This window comes from Manacus candei, unplaced genomic scaffold (assembly GCF_025592945.1).
Source record: "Manacus candei isolate 608988 ecotype Guabito, Panama unplaced genomic scaffold, ASM2559294v1 h1tg000014l, whole genome shotgun sequence".
NCBI classification, from domain to species: Eukaryota; Metazoa; Chordata; class Aves; order Passeriformes; family Pipridae; genus Manacus; species Manacus candei.
This window is the reverse complement of record NW_026138062.1, coordinates 38,725,531-38,748,266: the sequence shown is the minus strand read 5'-3', so window position 1 is coordinate 38,748,266 and position 22,736 is coordinate 38,725,531. Positions and strand designations below refer to the sequence as shown.

At 40.5% G+C, this 22,736-nt stretch overlaps 1 protein-coding gene across 1 annotated transcript in view; it reads right to left on the bottom strand.

The window, feature by feature from the left end:
• GUCY1A2 (guanylate cyclase 1 soluble subunit alpha 2) overlaps positions 1–21,258 on the bottom strand; it is a 150,888-nt gene extending 129,630 nt beyond the window's left edge. Inside the window, exons 1-3 of the mRNA XM_051779821.1 lie at positions 20,751–21,258; positions 8,281–8,342; positions 7,668–7,789 (exon numbers count right to left, since the gene is read on the bottom strand). Coding sequence (XP_051635781.1) covers positions 7,668–7,789; positions 8,281–8,342; positions 20,751–21,005 — 439 coding nt within the window. The 5' untranslated portion in view covers positions 21,006–21,258. The remainder of the gene's footprint in view (positions 1–7,667; positions 7,790–8,280; positions 8,343–20,750) is intronic.
• Positions 21,259–22,736: the final 1,478 nt, after the last annotated feature.

Here is a 22,736-nt window from a genome sequence, read left to right as displayed (position 1 = left end):
ATACAGCATTTCTAAGTATTTTGTACATTATCAAGAGGGGAAATTAGATAGGAATCTGTTTCCATAAAGAAAATCACAAACAAACAGAGATGAATAGTGTAATAAAAACATCAAAGTAATCCATTAACTGGTAGAGTATGCAGAAGCAGTTACAAGCTATCCATTTCTTCCTAAAAGCGAAAACAATGGTTGCAGAGCAGCCAGCATTTGATTCCTTTGGCACGGAAAAGTACTTTTTTTTTTTTCGGAGTTACTCACTAAGAATCTGTAAATATCATACCTTAAGGGGATGGAAAAATTCAATATGCAATTCCACACCTCATACTGTGAATGGAAGAAGAATTTTCCACCTTCAGTTACAACAAATATCTCTTAAATGTTTTTGGATTATGAGATTTTTGGCAGGAATAAGATCTTTTCCTTAAACAGCCTTTTGGACAGAAAGACAGGTAGCAGTTCAGAATTCCAAAGAATAATTTCAGATGGTAGGGAAAGCAATGTTAAGTGAGCTTAGTACCAGTATGCAATTACTGTATAAAAGGCTTTGATCTTAGTTCACTATGATTGTGAATTTATCTCATCCTGGGAATCCAGATGGTATTTTTATATTACCTTTTATATAAATTTATTTACCTTTTATATAAATAAAATAGCAACATTTTATGCCTTTACATATGATTGAGACACTACTGTAAAATTTGTACTACAGTTCTCTTACAGTGACATATAGGGCCTGAATATCTTTCAAGATTTCATAGAACATAAATGAGAATTACTGTTAAAAATAATTCCTCACACTTGTTCACCTATAATATTTGTTTTATTCACTTTTAATGAGGTGCTTTCTTTCCCTGTCCTCTGACCAATCATAGAAATATCATCGTATTGTCGCCTCTTGGGGAGGACCTGATCATCTGTGCTAAGCATATGTATAAAAGATTCTGCTCCAAACTGTTGACATAGGAAGCTCAGATGAGATATTAAGAATGGAAAATGGAGGGGTTTTTTCCCCCCTATAGTGCTTTCAGTAGCAGCCAATTCTGCATGCAAAACCAAGCTATCTGAAGCTAGACTATCATCATTTTATGTCACCCACCACATCTTGGAAAGCTCACTTCTTATATTTGCACAGTACCAAGTACCATTATTAAATGAAAACTGCAATCACTAGGTTGACAATTCCTAAAAATTAGGCAGATCCAGTTTGTTTCATGCTAACTCAAGAGATCAAATAGCACTAAGAATGGTATGGGTTTTTTTCATTAAAATTTAAGCATATATGTCTTTGAATTGACATAGAGAGCAGAACTTCACCTCCTAGAATGAATAAAATTGTAATGAAATCTAAAAACTCTACAAATGTAAAATTATCTCTTGTAATTCCTCACATATATAAAAGGCTCAACTCAGTTGGCTAAACATAGAAATCTAATGCTCCTTCAGTCTTCATAAGGCATGCAAGATTTCTACAAAACAACTAACAGTTCGTTTTATCTGCCAAGGCATGGGACTCAAGGGAGACCTACACATTTTTGAAGGTTTGACAGAGGCCACAAGATACCTCACAACACCTCAAATGACAAACACCTACATTTAGTCAATGAATCATGGCCAGAATGTCTTTATAAATAGGCTTCTACAAGATGCTATTGCACATCATAACTTCAAACTGCTCATTATCTACTGGTAGTTCATCTGTTTTCTAACAATAAATAGCTCTGATTTGAGAAGAGTGGGATGTCTATGGCCATTTGGCATAAACATTTGTCCTTTTCTAATTTAGATCTACTCATCTCAGCTTTGAAATCACATGAATTATGTGATTCTTGTTTAGATTACTTTTGTGTTGCCAGTGCACTGTAACATCTGCTAAATAACAGGAGCCCTGTGTGTATAGCTTAGACCCCCCAGGATAAAGTATTATTAAATTCCATTAGTATTGGCAGTCCTCTGGGCCATGTAACATTTCCTTTTACGTTGTTTGTAAACCAACAACTTTAATTATAAATCAGGCTGTGTATTCTAATTTAGTTGCATCCTAATGACTATCTGCAGTTCTTAGCACAAAGTGATAGTAATTTATATACTTTCAATATATAAGCATTTACAGTTGTCCTGACACCTCCTGATCAGTTAGTGTGCCAAACCTTTGTCCACCTTCTGCAAATATATCACCTAGTCTAACCTCATGGTACGCCAATATCTGTCCTGACACTTTCTTTTCAATTATTTCCTACCTCTTCAAATGTAGTATTTCTCAGCAGTGATGTGCTGTTATTATTTAACAGTTACCAGAATGATCCTAAATTTATTCCACTTTAAAAATGCAATATCAAGAATCATAGAATATCCTGAATCGAAAGGGATCCATCCAACTCCTGGCCCTGCACAGCCCCACGAATCTCAACGTGTACCTGACAGCATTGTCCAAGCTCTTCTTGAACTCTGGCAGGTTTGGTGCTGTGACCACTTCCCTGGGGAGCCCTGTTCAGTGCCCAACCACTGGGTTGAAAAACCTTCTCCTAATATCCAGCCTAAGCCTCCCCTGACAAAGCTTCATGCCATTTCCTTGAATAAGAGATGAGATTTTCTTAGTTTCATAAAGGAAACAAAAATCTTCAACTTTGATAAATGTACAGAGAACAAATGACTTTTATACAATTATGCCCTTTGCATTAAATGTAGGAACAGCCCTGCAATATATATTTAGGCATGAAGTGATTTGCCCTATTTAAAGCAGCCTGTGGCACATATTTTCTTTGGTAGTGACAAGCAAATGTCACCCAGAGAAAGAATTCTCTATAACCCTACACTAACAATGGATTCCACCTCCTCCTCAGCGGCTTGAGGAGGCTGAATCCAGAAACATGATTTATCTCCCTGATGGGACAGGACTCTGGGTTGGGATTCCACATAACTTATCTCCAGGGGATTAGGGAATCCTTGCTGCTGTGCCATATCATCCTCCAAACAGAAGATGCCCAGAAAGATACTCACTTAGAAATGACAGACAAGCAAAGTTCTCACACCACTCTCAGAAGCAAAAACAGGAGAAGGAGCATTATTAACCCATTAGTTAAGAATGCCTAACAGGAAAAATTCTTGCAATATACTTGAGACCACATGCAGAGTTAACCTAGCAGCCATTGACATATACCATGCATTTTTTAAGGAAAATGAGGTAATTGTAGTAAAATTTAGGAGCCAAATTTTTATAAGAGATGAAAAAGAAATCTGTTGTATAAATTAATTCTTTGAATTAAAAAAATGGAAGAGAATGTTTTTTTGTATCTTAAGCAGTGGCAAGTCAGGTAAGATTATTTCTCTAGGCCTCACTGCTGAAACAGCTATCTGACAGAAGTGCATTTGTAATTTTGGGCTGTGTGACCAAGGTGTTGCAAGTGTTATTTATACAGTATATTTAGCACGGTGCTGCAGTACGTGCAATTTAGATATAGCAGTCTAATACACAAAAGGGCTTTCAAAGACAACAATTCCATGTCATTAAAGATTGGGTATGAACAGCTACTTCTCCTTTGCAAATTCTGTACAACAGCTCTTTTTATAAGTATTTATGAATTTAGGTTACTTTTCATTAGTTTTACTATCAAAGTTATGACAGATCAGAGTTCCTCAGAAAGATGCGAAGAGGGTCCAAAGGAAATGTAGATGCTGTTAAAAAGAAGATAGGTAACCGCTGTAATGAAACTTTTCCTTTTTTTTTTTCTGTGAAGGATTAAAGAGTGAAAAATAATTTGTGTCCATAAAGGTTACATTATTTGCGTGCAGCATCTGAAAAGAGCGTTTGGAGGAGGTGAGGTGAAGACTGTACAATTTTTATCTGGCTTGTGCATCTGTGACATGAGAAATATCATGTGATACATCAGAAGTACAGAGTGGGGTTCAAAAATGGAAACTCTGCATTTCACTACTTCTTTGTAAAGCTCAGTAGCACAGACCTTGGAATATCTGCCAAAAAAATAAACAGGAAACAGGTCATGAAGACTTCATGTCCTAAAATAAATTCCTTACAGTAGTAATCACAGACCAAGAAAAAAAGTTTTCATCCTTATATTCCTGTTGCCAAAGTTTTAATTTGCAGCTACATGAAGTTTTTCTACTTTATTCTGACCACAATTAAGTAAAAATGCACACTCAAATCTTACTTGAAATCAAATAATTTTAAATTATGAGCACAAAAGCAGTTCCAAATAAGATTTGCTATCATTGCTCAAAACGCTGAATGTACCAGTGGTATGAACACGTCTTTACTTCAAGAAGGTTAAAATCTGAACAGCACTGACATACAGTTTAAAGGATTAAAAAAATCCTGTTATCTCCATTATACAGATGGGAAATCGAGGCATAGAAAGAATAAAAACTTGCCCAAGGTCAAATAAGAAATCTCTTCAGATATAATTTTTCTCTCTAACGTACCTCAGTATAAATTTATAGTTACCTAATAGAGAAATGTGGTAGTCATCTACATAACATACTTCATCACAGGAATCTTTTTCTTATCATTATTTCTAAAATAAGTTCAAACTAACACCATCAATCTGCTGTGAACACAGTTTGGTTAGCCAGCTAAAAGCTTTATCTGTGTCAGCAGGCTAGAATATACCAGTGCATCTTGTTTGAAATACTTTATTTTCCAACCAGAAACTTTCTAAAGGCTCCCTTTAGAAGCTGTCTTTTCTCTGTTTACCAACTTCCAGTGTATTGTCAATTGATTTTCCCTTGGATGATAGGACTGGGGCAGTGATCATCAGTACTTGGCACAAGTGAGGCCACATGTCAAATCCTGTGTTCAGTTTTGGGCCCTTCACTACAAGAAAGACACTGAGGTGCTGGAGCAAGTCCAGAGAAGGGCAGTGAAGCTGAGGAAGGGTCTGGAGCACAAGTCTAATGAGAAGCAGATGAGGGAGTTGGGGTTGTTTAGCCTGCAGAAAAGGAGGCTCAGGGGGAACCTTATCACTCTCTACAACTACTTGAAAGGAGGTCGTAGCCAGGTGGGTCTCCTCTCCCAGGTTACAAGTGACAGGACAAGAGGAAATGGCCTTAAGCTGCACCAGGGGAGGTTTAGATTGGATATTAGGGAAAATTTCATCATGGAAAGGGTTGTCAAGCAATGGAACAGGCTGCCCAGAGAAGTGGCTGAATCACCCTACCTGGAAGTACTTAAAAGACATGTAGATGTGGCACTCAGGCACGTGGTTTAGTAGTGGACTTGGCAGTGCCAGGTTAACAGTTGCATTTGATGATCTTAAAGGTCTTTTTCAATCTAAAGGATTCTATGATTCTGTGTTTCTGTATGCTAATGAAGGACACTCTAAAACTGTGCATGCACCAATTAAAGAGAGCAGAGTCCCTCATAAAGCTGTCTGGACTATTTTTTGAAAGGATGAAAAGTTAAATTAAATATTCCAGCCTCCAGAGCTGTGATCATAAAGGAAGGCCGTGTGATTGATCTGGTGTCAGACATGGTTCACAGCACGTGAACATGATGGACATGGCTCCCTTTAATTACAGTGGATTAAAGCAGGAAGAGTTCTGTTGATGTCTAGACTTGTAGCAGGAGCAACTCAGCAAAGAGACATGGAGAATCCTTCCACTGCAGGAAGAAGGTGACACAATTTAGTCATGACTTGGTAAGAGGAAAATTGCAGTATTCATACATGATAAATCACATGCACCAAGTTGAGTGTACAGCTTGTAGTCAGTACTTTCCTGCAAGCAGTGTAAGCACCAGGACCAGTGTGAAGCATCTGTTCACAGTCTTCCAACTTGACTAATGATCTCAGCACTTGCAGTCTTCTGATGAATAAGGAATGCCAAATGACTGTTTCAGAGCTGGTTAGAGGGTCAGGAGAGGTGAATCATGTTGGCATTATCTAAGGTCAGAGAGTAGAATCTGCTTCCAACCATCTTTATGAAAACATTCTTCCAGCACTAGACAGTAAGTGCTTCTTACTGCTCATATAAAGAAACTAAGAGCCAGATTTGGTTCAACAGTTTTTCTAGCCTTCATCACAGTCAGATTCATGCTTGCCTCCTGCCTCAGCAATGCCAATTGCTCTAGGTACACACCCCAGTGGTTACATCCTTCTTTCATAGAGTCAGCTCTCACCAATCCTTATTCAACCAGAAAAATAACTGCATATGTGAGAATTAATTACGCAGCCTCCATTAATTATTTACCTGTTGTGATAGGAGCTACAATTAAAATAAAGAAGCTGGGTTTACTGCTCATTCCCTTAGGTTCCTGTCCTAGATAGGGAGAAGTATTATTTTTAAATTATCTCAGTGTTTTGCTCACATTGAATTTTTTTTGCTAAAAAGTCAAATTCATTCTTCAAGAAGCGAGCTTTTCCAAGAATAAGTGTCTTCAAACTAATTTTCAACAAAGTCAAATTTAATAATTTCCAAGTCAGTAATGCTCAAACATTATCCCTACACTTTGATCCCAAAAATCCAATCTGCCCTAATGCACATGCACTGTGAGGATACCACTGTAGAAACAGGTTGCATGTTACTCAGCCATTCTAAGGTACTAGGACTAATATATTGATTTTAAAGCACTATAAAGATGAAAAAGTATTCATAGCTGTTTCTCAGAACACATACTTCGTGTCATAATAAAATATGTACCGAATGTCTAGTTTTGTTTCTTATAGTATTAATATGCACCTGATAACATGAAAACTCTCTGCTTTGCATGAGTCCTGCCTTATCACTCTTAGCCTTTGTTTTGGAGAATTAGCATTCCATTATTTTAAAATAGGAAAAGGTAATTAACCCTGGACACATTTACAATTTAATTTGTTCTAAATTCCCTCTATGACCAAACACGCAAAATACCAAGTACCATCTCTTCCGAGCAGCAGTTACAGGCATGCAGAACATCCCTGACAGCACCTAGAATTTTGCAGAATAAGGCACCTGATTCAAAAAAAAAGAAGTTTGAATGTCAGTGAAACACAGTCATCTCTCAGCTAGAAAATTTGCTGTTTCACAGAGCGTACTGTCTGTTTAACAGTTTGTGATAGAATAGACAGATATGCAATGCATATATCTCCAAAAGGATTTTAGGTCAGAAGGATACAATGGCCCAGACCAGAATGTGAGTAGAGTATCACCTCACCATATTCCCTGACATGGCAGTTAAATTATATCTTAAATTATCATACATGGCCAGATTTCAGTGTTGCACTTCTTGCTGATGAAAATCTCTCTAAGATTCCAGAACATTTTATGTCTCAAGTACATGCTACTCTGTGTTTCTCAGGCCCTCTCTCCACCAGACTCACAGATGATAAAAGTATCTGTTGTTCTGCAGAATCCCTATAAAAACACTGAAGATAATTCCAAGGCCTGTCCAGAAGTAAGTCTATTTGCACTGAAAGCCTTTGAAACTTCTTTAATCACTATTAAAGGTATTGCACAATACACGTTCACTGGCTCCACTGAAAATCAGTCTGAATTGTCTTAAAGGCTCAAAATGTAGGTAGAAAAGGAGAAAAATACCAGGGCACTGGTATGTAGCTGCCCACATCCTAAATTTCCTTTGTCGGACCAAAAATTTCTTGTTTCATTGTTGCCATTACGACAGGTGGTAAACTTTTCTTTCAATGAAAGGAAACAAATTCCCTTGAAAAAATACGTACCAAGTACATTAGCCGTACACTGGAGAATTCCTGAGACATCCTCAGTTTCTTCATTACCAGAGCAGTCTGTATAGGAGCATCTGTTTGATATATTGTGAAAATTCTTCTCTGCATCCCTGTAACTACAGGAAAAAAAAAAGGTAATAAAGTTATAACATCTCCTTATACAAATGCAAAGTCAACAAATGTCTTTCAGAAGTGATTACAAAAGGTTTAAACCTCTCAGTGATGGACACTTTTAAGATTCAGCTGGACAGAGGGTTGAGCTATCTTGTCTAGACCATGCTTTTACCAAGAAAGGTTGCACTAGATGATCCTTAAGGTCCCTTTCTAATCTGGTATTCTATTATTCTATGATTGAAAAAGATTGTCTATTCTCCTTGTTTAAGAAACATTACAGTTCATTAAGCAGTCACCTTCTGACGGGATTGTATAGAAGCAGGACCGAATAGATGTTTATCATTAATGTCCAGAGTATGTGTTGCTACTTCAAAGCACCTCTAAGAATTTGAGAGAAAAAATAAAATTAAAATCTTATCATAAAAGGTTGTGACTTGGGAGGCACAGAACAAAACGTTACCATGCACCTTCACTACGTCACATTAACACTTACCCAATAACTTGATGTTCAAAATACTGCAGTGTCTTTTGAAGAGTTTGCCGAATAGTCTGAGGCTAGGAAAGAATAATTTAAAGTATTGTGAGATTAGGGAAGTATAGCACAATTCAACTAACAGATCTTTTAACACACTATTTTTCTCCAGTTTTTCTCCTCTTCATCTTCTACCTGCCATACACCCAACACAACAATGGATATGAAATATTATTATTCATTCCTTGTGTGTTACTTCATTTAAACAGGAATGAATTTTACAATGTGACATAATTAATACTGCTTATGACTAGCTGCACATAACAAAGGAACCACTTCACTATCAGTTCTCAAAAACTATCACCCACCAATTATCTTACTAATTGAAAATAATTTGAAATAGTCTGCCAGAAAATGCTATTATTTTGTGATGAAAGTATCACCAGGAAAAGACACTGAGTTTTTAAACTCTATATGCTCCCTGGGGCATTTTGTAATAAAGAATATTAAAAGATGCAATTTATTATGGCTTACTTTCCTGACAAGCTATGACTCTTCAGTCATCTTTCAAATTATCAGGAAAGTCAAGTTCATCAAAAGAAAATCATGACATCCTTCAAGCATTTCTATGCTATTTCATTTTAATAGATGTTCACCAAACTACATATGTGAATTAATGTTTTTATTTGTATTATTAATGCTACAATGTTCACCAAAATACTTATGTGCATATATATGTTTATTTTCTGAATTACTACTGTTGCTAAGGGTATTATTATTTTGAATGAATTCATGAGAGACCTTCGGGAAAATAAAGCAAATGTGATATCTATGCCATTCTCTTTTGAATTTTCCAAGTCACTTTTGGCAAAACATTATTCTTCCAAAATGACTATTTTGTATGAAATCTGAGAGATTTATAAACTAAAATCATCTTTGAAAGTCTCAAATTTTGTTTAGTGACCTACAGATTCAGCAGTTCAAGAGCTGAGCTTTCTACCTACTCTTACTCATGAGTTTGCAGAAGGAGGTATCTTTCTGACAACGGCATGAAGAAAAATGTGTACGCCAGGCTATGTTAGGTTTGTACAACTGCAAAAACTTCTTTTCTAATACCAAACTATAAGAAATTGTCTATCTTTCTGAATTCAAGTGTATGGAAATGCATGCACTTAACAAGTGCATAAGAGGGCTTATAAGAAATATGGCGACAAAATTTTGGCAGTGTCTGTTGTGATAGGACAAGGGGTAATGGTTGGAAACTAGAAGAAGGTAGATTTTAACTAGATATAAGAAAGAAGATTTTTATAATGAGGCTGGCAAAACACTGCAACAGGTTGCCCAGAGAGGTAGTAGATGACCCATCCCTGGAAACATTCAATGTCAAGTTGGATGGGGCTCTGAGCAACCTGATCTATCTGAAGATGTCCCTGCTCATTCCAGGGAGGCTGGACTAGACTACCTTTAAAGCACCCTTCCAACTCAAGCTATTCTATGATTCTGTGAACAAAAACAAGCTCAAAATAGATGCAAACCTTGAAAGAGGTTTTTCTTGTTAACTCTGTAGCAGATAATTACTTTACTTCTCTGTGGGAGCTCAGTTACCTGTGCCAAAAGGCTTTAAAAGTTACATGTTCTCTTGTAAAACACAATGGAAGCACCACAGGAATGAAACTATCACACATCAAAAAATTATCCCCTTCTCAGGGGTACAGCAGGTGTTGAAGTCTTTAGGCCTAATGGGCTACACATGTATTTCATGGCATGTTCTCACAGCGATTCAGAAGCTTTCTTGTGCTCAGCAGGCAGAAAAATCCACTCTTCACACACAGAAAACATGTATTTTCCCACACCAGCAACAAAGCAAAGCAAAATAGCTTTAAGCAAAGAAGACCAGTGAGCTGCCTTCTCCCATCTCCATACAGCATCTCCCTCAGCCCCACTCCCTACACACAAAACATTAGTACTCCATCAGCGACTCCTCTGACATGAAATAAGGAATAATAAAAATGTTCGACTGCTAAATTAAAGCTCCCTTCTGGTTCTCCCAAAGTGCTTTTGCAGCAATATGGAAGGCAGCAATGCTTGGTATGACAGCAGAAAGGAAGGAAAACAGCTTTTTGTTTTCTCAGGAAGTTTTGCAGCTTACAGCACCTGAGCAATGGACTGGTTTTGCCTTTCTCATTTCTGACACACAGATGCTGCACCCCTTACCCAGGAAGAAATGGTTTTGAGTACCTCAGGATTTAACTGTACAAGCAATTTCCTAGTCCCGAGCTTATTTCATCAGTAAATCCCCCTTCTTCTGCAGTGTTGAATGGAAAAAAAAAACATAGCCCATGTTAACTTTCTCCTCTGAAAGCTAAATCAACTCCCTAGCGGTTGTCTGAAAATTTCATACAACCCCATGAACTCACACTCCTTTTCACTGGCAACTCCTATCAAATCCTGGAAATTAAGTACAGACAAAAATAGGGTTTACTATTAAAACATGGGTCATAAACAGAGCTCTATGTAATGTGCTCAGAGCCAGTATGAAAACTGATCTGAGGAGTCACAAATTTTTTTGTCTCTGACATGAATTACTATGGCATGTTGCTGTGCACGGTTAAAAAGCCACTATTCTCACCTTCTCAGTTTGCCATATTTCATCACTGATGAATGTCATTTTGCTGTAGATGTAATTCTGTAACCAGGGCCATGACTAAACAAAACAGCGAGAAGAGATACGACACCTACTTACAGCTGCTTACAAGGGCAGTTTGGTGTATTACTTCTTCCATTACTGACAATGCATTGCCCACAAGAGAGAGAATGAGCAGGAAAATATTTCCACTGGATGGAGGTAAAATAGCTAAACCTTCTCCTGGAAGCATGACACACATCAGCTCTCCAAGAAGTGTAGTTCTGCCACTCAGGGAAGTAAAAGACAGCTTTTAACCATACACCTCCTGTTGACAGCAATCCTGACGGTGGCAGCCCTGCCATGACAGCCACTGTCACTCCACCAGCTGCCACAGTTTACAAGATGCACTCCTAAAAAACCTGCCTTTCTTTCTAGATCTCACCTTGCTTTCCAGTAGTGCAAAACCAGTTCAAGTCCTGAAGACAGAGGAGTAATAACTCCTCAAAACCACTTCTGTGACTAACTGGAGAAAATATTTATGAAGATATTTGTCTAAATGAACTTGGAATATTCCTAAATTTTTATTTTTTTTAACTCAGACAATTTCCTCTGAAAATGGATTTTAGTTTAAACATTGTGTACATTTTTTTTTCTTTTTCTTAGTTCAATTTTCCCTTCTTGCAGATTCATTGCCTCAGTTTTGCAGACAAAGGAAAAGATCTTCCACTTTAATTGCATCCCTTGTTATAAATGTCTTTCCTAAGGCAATCAAACATAAGCTTTCCAATCTTCTTAGAGGACAGAGACTTTAGCCTATTCCCTAGCCATTTTCTGTTGCCTGTGAAATGTCTTTCACTTGATTGCAACACCTTCGGAAATAAATGGTAGCGTTCATCTGCCCAACTGTAGGCACCCAAAGTGATTCATTTCATCCTACAGCTGGCATCTAATACACGCCTGAGGACTCAGTCTTTATAAATACCCATTTCTTTCTTTTGTCTAGAAAAGACATTGAGTGATTGCTTTAGACTTCGACATCTTTTAATGTTTAAGTGAGGACAGACAAACCCCACCCTGAGGTGACAGAACTCCACACAGTATCCCAGATGACTCAGTCTAAATTTACATAAATGCAGTTTCGAATTCTCCATCCCATTCCTTCTGCATCCTAAGAATATCTAGACAAGATCAGGGAAGAAAGAGACTCTATGGAACGGGGAGGTCCAGAGCCAAGAGAGCAGCCCAGTAAACAGACAATTCCTCCTTAACCCTAACAAATTTTCAAAGATTTTTCCTTGTAAAAGCTAAATGATTCCTAGCTGAGCATCAAAAAAGCTTCAGCAATCATGCTGTTAAAAACTTGAGTGCTTAAAATTTGAAACATGGAAGTTGAAGCACCAAAGAGCATAACAGGGTCAGTTAGAAATCACTTTGTTTCTATCAGAATTTCTTCAAGTAAGTCTGTCTGGTCAGGAGGCTCCTCCAGCCTACTGTGCCCTGGGGAGTTGCAAAGGCCTTCTTAGAGGAATCTGCACCTCTGCATACAGGAGAGGCAGGATACCATGGATCCAAGCCAAATCAGCACTTTGAAGCTGAAAGTTATAAATGCTTCAAATTTGAAGAGTTCAGTCACAAACTCAGCAGATACGTAAGACTTCAATTGCCAGTTCCACTGCTGGTGATCATTCATTAATGAAAAACTTTTTGTGTTTTCATATTTCAAAACCAATTTTAGTCAAGTCTTTGTGCATAGGCGATTACAGATCTCAAAGCACACATGAGCAGGTGTGCATCTGGCCCATCCAAAAGAAGATAAATGGCAAAACAGTCATTTTTAGAATGGTTTTTAAAAATATTTATCCCATGATCATGTAAGCAGTGAAAAACTTTCTCTCCCTGTCCTGGTCGCCAAAATATTGAATTAAAGTGGTTTTAAACAAAGAATCAAGGCTCCAGCTGAAGACAAACACTTATCAACATTCCTAAGTGTCAGGAGTGGAGAGATAAGCATTGAAATTGATGCAGCTAGGGAAAAGCAGAATGCAAAAAGAAAAGGAAGGGTCCTTTGGCATCCAACAATTTTCTGATGATGCAGAAAGGAGGAAGGCCTCCTAGCAGGTCCTGCACAGCCAGGATCCCTCCCTTTCCCATTCCCAATAGCTGGAGAATGGAACCAAAGGGAACAGACAGAAATCAGAAATGGAAAGCAGAATCTCAAAATAAGCAATCATCTGAAAATATAAAAAAAAAATAATCTTTGGGGGGTTAATTTCGGTCTTTCTGATAATATAATCAGGAAAAAATATAGTTTTACTCTCTGGCTTCTGAATACTTAGGGCGCACTCATTTTTTCTCTGCAAGAATATGAGATAAAAATGTATTTTTTCTTCATGAACACCAGCTTCCCAATTCCACATGTTTGTAGTTTAGATAAAAGCACCAACTCCTTGTAGATCCCCATGACTAGCACCAGATTTGGTATCAAGAGAGGATGATGCAGAATCCCCTGGAGGGGACTCTTTGGGTATACAGGGCAGGATGACTGACAGCTGGAGACAAAACAAGCTGCCCTGCAACAGCTCAAGATGATCCAGATGGGACCAGGTGAGGATGAAGTGCCTGAGCTCAGTACCACTGGCAGCTTAACCTGAGACCATTCTGCTCCTCAGTTCATGCAAACAGGGATACTCTTCACAGAGAAATACTTGTGCACATTTGAGAAAATGCCCTTAATTTAATAAATAACATTGAGACTAATAATTTTACCCAATACTATTTCATAGCAACAACAATGCAAACACTGTGAAGAAATAAAGCAGAGCTAAATAATAAATAGAAATTATAACTTCTGCATCCCCAGCTGCCTTTCAACTAGAAGAATCACAGACATTATGGATGGAAATTGCCTATTAGATCATCTAGTCTAACTCCTTGACAGTGAAGAATAAATATCTCAGGATGCTATCCCTTATAACACCGTCTGGGATCACTTTTTTCATCTTTGAATTTCTGCCATGTCTGAAATGGATAGAAGATCTGTTATGTGCTGCAGAGAGAATGTGTTTAGTAGGTAAGAATATAACAGATGATCTACTGCTAATATTATACGATCATCTTTTCATGAAGCTAACATCTACCACATAATAGTGTACACTGTATAATAATTAGTGCTACTCCAGCATATTGATAGGAAATGAAAGGCTTTACATGGCAGTCCTTCTCAAGGAATATCTTCGACTGAGACAGAGAAAGAACCAATTTTCTCAGTATAACTGGACCTAATTTCATATGCAGATCTGCAAAGGTATTTATCCCTTTGAAACCTATGGACAATTCACAGAATTTTTGGCTTAATTTTAAAACTCAGTCTGAGAATTAGCAAACAGACACATCTAGAAAGAATCTGGATATGAGATGGAACAATTTCTTTTACTCAAAGCACTTTATAGCAGCCTTTAACAATAGCACAAGAGGTAGAAGGAAAAAGAGGGCTTTCCTCTGTGTTAACATTACACATTTTACCAGAGTACACCCAACAACTGGCTCTGCTCACACAATTTCAAATGAAGGACATTCACCCTCATTTTGATGTAGCCATGAGGGCACACTGCTTTTTGAGGAGCCTATATTAATGATCGTGACATTCTCATCTACTTTATGTCTTTCTCTATCTGCACCTGGACGCTTTGGCCAGGCTACAGGCAGAGAAGTTCAAAACAATTTAGATCAATTTTGTGGGATTAACACCGGTGCTGCCACACTCTGTTTTGTCAGCCAGCGGGTCAGTTTTGTCTGTGGGCAAGCCTGTTCTTCCACAGGGATATGCTCACAGCTTCCAGGCGGCAAAGATGCCTGCAATGTATGAATGTTACTGACACACATTTTTTTCCCAAGCACTGTAGTGAAGTTAAGATTTCAGCCTGGAACGGCACAAACATTAAGAAACCCAATATTGCTATAATCAGTCTAAACACTAGATGTCAAATATTCAAATTCACCCTCAATGAAATGACCTCTAGGTCAATACTGCAATACTTCAATGCTGCAGGTCTTCTGGTGCAGCTAAATTTTTTTAATATTTTATTTGCCAAGGCTGAATTTTCCTTGCATGAGATGTTAGAATAATGAACAAGACAAACAAACAAAACCAACTGTCATGGTTTGAGATAGCCCCAAAATCCAATTCCCTAGTCCTAGCCCCCTTCCCCATCTCAACCTAATGTGAGATTGGATTTTGGGGCTATCTCAAACCATGACACCAACTATGATGCTTATATTGATTAAAGTTTTCCAGAATGATCCCATTTAAGACACGGCAATTCTATTCCATGCTATGAAATAACAGATTGACTGGCTATTGACTGCTCGTGTGACTTTGTTTATAAATTAATTGAATGATACTTAGCAAAAGTCTGATTTTATTAAAAAATCTGATTTAAAAAAAGAAAATCATCCTGTTTGCCTGCTGGAATTGAAAGTTTCTCATTGGATGTGCCTTTCTTAACCACTTTCATGCTTCACACCCACATTCTTGAGAAGGATGTTACTCGTAAAGCTCATCCAGCCTGGGCTATCAGGTGAATAAGCTCATCACACCACTGATATGGAATATCATTTGACGTTACCTTATTTCATTCATAAAGACAGGTGGAAGTCATTTCTACAACAGCAGAGCTTAGCTATACCTGGTGGGTTAATGTGAGTCATAAGGAGCTCAGAATACTTGTGCAAATTTTTTTCAAAAATCTTATGTACAATCAATTTGCTACCTCTCCTTCTAGTGGCAGCAACTTGTTATAGCTTCTAAAAGAAGCAGCATTCCTTGAGACTGAGTGGTAGAGGTTTATGATGGAGCCAGGTTAGATATAAGCTGCTATATTATAACTTCTCTGCCAAAACCCCACCTCCACTCACTGGAGGATTCACTCGCCATTAAGGAATTTGAAGTTACAGCAGTTCTGTGACATAAGTAATAGCCTACACAGTAACGCAGATGACTGCCTTTAGGTTCACTTTTCTCCTACTGTCGGGAGGAAGGCCGTATTCAAAAAGACAATTCTTGAATTCCAACTATTTGGCGGCATCCAGTAGCAGCTTCCTAAATTAAATAGGAAAAAAATGTTCTTACTTTAATGTGTCTTCAACTGGGCCTTTAAAGAATAGCAGAAATAATTCTAGATGAACAGAAAAGTATAACAGAGGTGATTTTCACTTAATAATATTCACAGTTCAAGAGATGCGTTACACAGACCATTCAGAAAATAAAATCAAATGCAGATGTTAGTCAGTTTAAAGCTGTGTCATGCTGTAATTCTCATTCCAGAAAGATCAGTACAGCACTTGGGGGTACACAGTCTCCTCTAAATGAATGCCCAGTCACTCCCAGCTCCTCTAGGATAGTCCATGCCTCTTAGATGAGAGTAGAGTGTTTGACTTTTTAAATCAGTGACAAATTATGTTTTTCTGATTTTGGTTCTATTTTCAGCCTGGTATTGGATACAAGTCAAGATAGAACTGGAGCAAATGTTAAAATTGCTGCAAGGAACTGGAATTCAGTAAGATACTAAATGGCATTTCTAAAGAATCAAGCTATGTCAACTGGTGCCAGGATACCATTCCCATATAGCAGAGTTCTTAAGGGCAGAAAAAAATTATTTTGATAATGAATAGCATATAGTATCATCTTTTCCAGTTATAATTAATCAAAATTTGTGTCATTGTGGGTGTAAAATTCATCCTTTAAAATGGAACACAGTAACAAAGCTGGAATCAAAAGTAAAATGTATCATTACATTTGCTTGTGATATACATATAATTACTGAGTTATTTCTTAAAAACAGGGTTGTAAATCAAAGTCCCTATTAGGTTCCCAACATTTTATTATTTATCTCCAATAAACTGAACCCAGTCCAGTGACAAGGGCAACTGTGTTTTGACAGCAGCTGGATCTAGCTCCAGATTTTCCTGATCAGAGTGTGTAACCAAAGACCCTTTGACAGTGGTTCAGATGAAGGAGGACAGAGGACACCTGTGCTTCGTCAGAAATATGGTTTAGGAACACCTTAGAATGGATAGGAGCTTTCTTCACAATTATGAGCTCAGCTTTGTGGGAACATCACAGGGATGAAAGGCTGTGAGAGGACAGAGCCAAACGTGGGGCAATATGCATGGAGCACTGTTGGCCATGATCTCTTGAGCTGAAGGAGTCACAAGAGCTGTGTGCAACACCTGAGGTTTATTGCACTGAGCAGCCAAGTTTGGTCCCACAAATCACCTTCACACTCTGGTGCTAAGCATTGCCCTGGCTCGATACGGTTCCCCCCACCCTACGGGCTGGGGCATCTGGCTGTGCCCAGCTGCTGGCAGAGCCTTGACCCTCCTGTTGTCAGTGCACCTGATTACTCAGCTAACTTGGTGCTTGGTGGGGCAGCAGGGCAGAAACTTGATGTGATGTTCAGGACATGCACAGTCTGTTGAGTGCAGCTGTGACAAAAAGCTGCCTCTCCTTGAGTTGCCGCTGCTCTGCCTCCCTGCCCAGTGCACCCTGTTTCCCAGACCTTCCCCAGCATAGCCAATGGAAGGGTACGTGTGCAGGTCTCATCACTACACACTTTTCCTCAAAATACTCAGCTGTTTTGGTAGAAGGTGAGCCCTATCAGCCTCCTAGTTCTGGCTGTCATAAAACAGAGGGTTTGCGGTAAGCAAGTCCCAGATGAACAGTATCAATCCTTCACCCATCCAAGCATGTTCGGAAACATTTACAAACCCATAGGAACACAAAATGAACCTGTGCTGATTGTGGATCAGGTCCCTACATCCTCTAGTATAACAACTGCAGGAGAAAAAATCTCCAAAAATCAATTTAAGAGAAAAGTTGCAAAATCATGTGCGCTAGAAAGTGCTAGAAGTTGTTCTATGGCAGCAAGTAGAAGGGGTTGCATTCACCCCTTGCTGCAACAGAGTAAGGTTCACTTTACAATTTTTTCCCACGGTTCCACTAAAAGTGGTATTTGTGCAAAGTCACACTTAGCTAAAATTGAGACCAAGATTACAAGTGATAAAAAATGCAATAACCTATTTTCATTGTATTTGACTGTATTTACAAATACCTGATTGCTGCACTTTATTCTACAGAATCTCTTAGTACAGTCCAGCTGTACTAACTCATGAGTGCATTGCACAAAAGATACTAATATTCTCATACACAGTTTTGTGCTACCACTCATAAGATGCAGCCTGCCTGCACAGCCTTCTTGCTGTTCTGCCCCACAGACACTCCTCTTGAGTACCCACTGCTCTTTTGCCCCTTGGATGCTTTTTCCTGCTCTGTTCAAAGCTCTCCACGTGCCCAGAGCAGCTCTCCGTAGCCCCCCGCTACTGCCACATTGAAACAACATTGAGCCCTCTCTCCATGGTACAGTAGTATTAAACACACATACAGAATTTTTCCTCAGTGAAAGCACAAAAAAAATATTTTACTGAGGATTTTGATCCTTGACATTGCTGAAGGCAAGCACAAAACTAAGGCTAAGTATAAACATCAGGAACCTGTAGCATCCTTCAACTGTTGGGATGGGGACAAATTACTTCTGCATTCATGTTTAAAAAGAAAACATTAAACCTTGCAGGCTAGATATATAGTATATACTTTTGTATGTGCATAAGTATTTTATATACTTAAAAGAGATCCATATTTATAATATTATGGAATGAAGGTCAACCTACATCTATAAAAAGTATTAAAGCTTTTTGTTTAGAAAGAACATTTGTCAATGCACCTTTCAAACTTGCCTTCTAATTTTACAAACAACAGAAATTAGTCCCATTTGACACCAATTTCATAGGAAAAGTATGTTTTTTATTTCTAATTAAAGTTATTCCTGATTTATACCAGCAGATGTGCAAAAATAATCAGATCCAAAGTGTCAGACATATGGCAACTAGACTTGTTGCATGAAGGCACATATTCAATACCCCAGAACTTGGTAAGAATGCACCAAAATAACAACTCATCTGAACAGCAGTTTCTCTGAGTGAAAAATGAAAAGGCAGGAGACCTGGTTCTTTACTTATACCAGGACTATGACATGACCTTTTAGACTTAATGACATTAATCTGTGCCAAAATGTGTAAGATGGGAGTGAAGTAGTAGTTACAATGCCAAGAAAAAAAGGGAAATTTTAAGCAATGTGTATCACATTAAAATTTAAAAATAACATTGTCTTTTGGCAATAAGGGTTACTATAATTACATCCCAAAGAAACCATGGAAGCTGTTGTTTGGGACATCAAAACTAGGTTGGATGAAATTTTTGTATTCTTAAACAAAATTTCTCTGGGAGCAGGAAGGAAAGAAGACTATTAGATCTATCAAAGTTTTCCTCATCTCTTAATTCAAAGAATGTGTTTATTTTGAAAACATATTTGACAATTCACCACAGCTGTAAAACTGAAATTGTCTTTTATAGCAAGCTGGAGAAATACAAATACTAAGGTTATCTAAAAATACTGCACTGAGCTACTTCAGAATATTTCAAATATTTTGGGTAACACATGCTCTAATTATACCATTGTATCATTATCAAATTAAATAGCTTTTTTTTTGTACTAAAACAAGACAGGTCACCTTAGATATCATCTATTAATACCAGCATTACAAGACCAGATTCTCAGTGGAGAGGGAAAAAAAATTAATGGGAAAGAAAAGTCTTAACTTAAACTGGACAATTATTAGGTATGTAATACACTGCCTTCTCCCATTAAACAGGTTGTCTACTCCTATCCAGCCACTTAAATAAACACCAAACACAAAAGGGTATATTAAAATTAACACAAACTGATAGTTGACGGTGGTGAGACTAGTAAGTAATTTCCAAAGCTGGCTAACAATAATGCAAAACAATGATCCAATGCCACAATATCAGATACAGTTGTCCTGCAGATTAAGACTACTTGTTTCAATTAAGGTTTTATGCCTTAATACGTTAAACTGTTCCGGAGACCAAACAAGCATTCAGTTGCAGCTGAAACTTTATGCGGAAATTTTAGTGATGATCACAGAGGTACGTACAGGAGTGTAGCACAATTGCAACAGAAAGGCTGTAGAAGAACCTTCTATTTTACACTAATCTACCAGAACTCCTGAGACATGGATTTCAGTCTTACAAACTGATATACCATATGTTACCGGATCAACCTGAATTCACTCCTTATTTTAGCACACAGACAATGGTTCACAGACTCTCAGCTACAGGTGTAGCTATCCAGATAATCGTTAAGTCACGGATTTCGAAGTCCACTTTAAAGAAACTGATCTGTCAGGAATGTCTGCGCATCCAGGAGGCACAGGGAAATCTGTTGCTGAAATATTTCTGAACACATAGCCAGAACTTTGCTTTACCCTATTCAGTACGGAGAAGCCCTACAAATGAAGTAAGTTCGCATCCCCTCGCTGCTGAAGGAAGAATGTGCACGCCATGCATCACAGAGATGTAATTTTTTATATATTACAAAAAAAAAATGTTGCTAGGACCTGTGATAAGCACTTTACCATATTGTTTTCATTCAGAAAGGGACTCGGCAGAAATTATAAACCCAGCCAAGGCGGTAGCTGCGCCTAAGCGTGACTCCCAACCCGACTTCCAGCACCGGGCTGCCGGGAGCTGTACTCCCGCAGGTTTTGCGGGGCTGGCAGCCGGCAGCCGAAGCGGGCACGGAGAGGCAGCGAGCTCCAGCGGCCCGGTGGGACCGCCCGGGAGAGGGGCGCGGGCATCGTCGCCTCCTTCCCGACAGGGAGCCGACCCCGCGGGGCGGCCGTGGGTCTGTGCGGGGAGCGGGCGGGCCGGGGCCAGGCGCGGGGCACTCACCGCGGGGGCCGTCAGGCGGCGGATGCTCTCGCCCAGCGAGTCCAGGTTGACCCGCCGGCGGCGCGGAGCGCGGCGCGCCCCGGCAGCTGCCGCGGCGGCGGCGGCGAAGGGGGTGTCGGCGGGGCCGGGGGGGCTGCGGCTGCCATTCCAGCAGAGGCGGGACAGGGGACACTCGCCCTCCTCCTCGGGGCTCGTCTCCGGGCAGTCCGAGCCCAGCGAGCTGAAGGACTCCGACGAGATCTTGCGGCGGGACATGGTGCCGCGGGGCGGCGGCGGCGCTCAGCGCGGGGCGGCGGGCAGCCGCGGCGGGCAGCGCCGAGCTGGGCGGCTGCGGGGACGGCCGCCTCGCATGGCCGCGGGTGCCCCTGGGCGGGCGAAAGGCAGCGGCGGAGCCGCCGCGCCGGGGCCGGCACAGACCCCGCTCCGCGGTTCGCCGCGCCGGGCCGGGAGCGCGGGTGCCGCACCGCGCCGGGAGGCTTTAAAGCGGCGGCGGTGGCAGCGGCGGCGGCTGCTGCCCTCCTCTGCCTCGGCCGCCCGCCCCGCTCTCCCCTCCCCCGGCTCCCTCGCTGCTCCGCGGGGATCACGTGTTGTTTGGAGCCCTTTCCCCCTCCTCCTCCTCCTGCCGCCTCCCCCGCGCCGCTCGCCTCCTGTCGCGCCCGGCCCCGCTTGCCGCGGCCGCCGCCGGCCGCGCTGCCCCGCTCCGGCGGGATGCCGGCACCGCCCGCACCGCCCCGGCAGCTCCCGAGGGGCGGGCCGAGGGCCGGGCTGGCGGCAGCCCACGCTCCCCCCGCCGCCGGCTGCTAGTAGGGCGGGAAGGGCGCTCCGCTCTCCACCCTGCACTGTGGAGCTGGGCTAAGGGGAAGGGGGAAAGCGCGTGGGTGGCTCCGCGGGGCCCCGCGGGGCGTGGCGGTGCCCGTGTAAAGGGCTGGGGTCGATCCCGGCGTCCTCCCGGTGCGGCCGCCCCGGCCCCGCCGCCACCCGTCCCGCCGCGGTGCTGGACAGCTCCCTGGCAGCTCCGGCGGCCGGGGAAGCCGGTCCGCACTCCCTGCCTGCCTCTCACCGCCAGCGAACTTTTGGAATGGCATTCGTGGAGCTGAAGCTTAGAAAATAAATCGTTTTGAAAACTGGGAAGGCAGGATGCCGGCCACCAGCTTTCAGAGCCAAAAGTTGTTCTCGTCCTTGTGCAAGCACTGCTCCTGCTAACACTGCAGGTCTGTCCAAAACAGAAAAGAAGAAACTAAATTCATTCCTCTGCTACAGCCTTGGCAAGAGGAGAAAGGACTGGTTTAGAGGACTCAAAGCAGAGGAGTTTGGATCCTGGATGACAACCAAGGTGTCTCCTTCCCAGCTTTCCCTACCCATGCTGTCAGTTTAAAGACACTTTGAGAGTTTCATGGCAATAGTGATAACCCCATGTAGTTCTCAGCAAAAATGCTTCAAGGAAATGTGATTTCAGCTGTAGTGGCTCGTCCTACCATCAAGGAAGACAACTTGTCATTGCTTTGCCTTTGTTCAAATAAAACTTATTTTAAAAAGCAATGATTTTAAGATAGCTTTTACTCTGCCTTTTCCCTATATTACGACATGTTTTACAACCTTATCCTTTTAAATGTCTGAGTGCAGTCTAAACAAGAAGTCACTAAAGAGACTAGGAAGATTTCTACAGGAATGAAAGAGCTTTTGAGCATGGCCCTACGCAGTCTAAGCCAGTGTCTGCTCTCAGAAGGGGCACAAGTCTGTGGCTGAGCATGCTGGTTTTAACTAGGGCACAACAACCCTTGCCAGGATGTTGCATTCAGTGTTGTCATCCCTGTTTCTTATGACTCACCTAGTGTCTACTCTTTTTTTTTTTTCTGTAGAAATATATATAGAGTAAGAGAAGCAATGAATCTTTTCTCTTGTTATAATTTTTTAATTTCTGGTGCTTCCCGTGGCTTGGAAGGATATATAGTAAATCCAGAATGGTCCACACTACCTTCTGTTGCC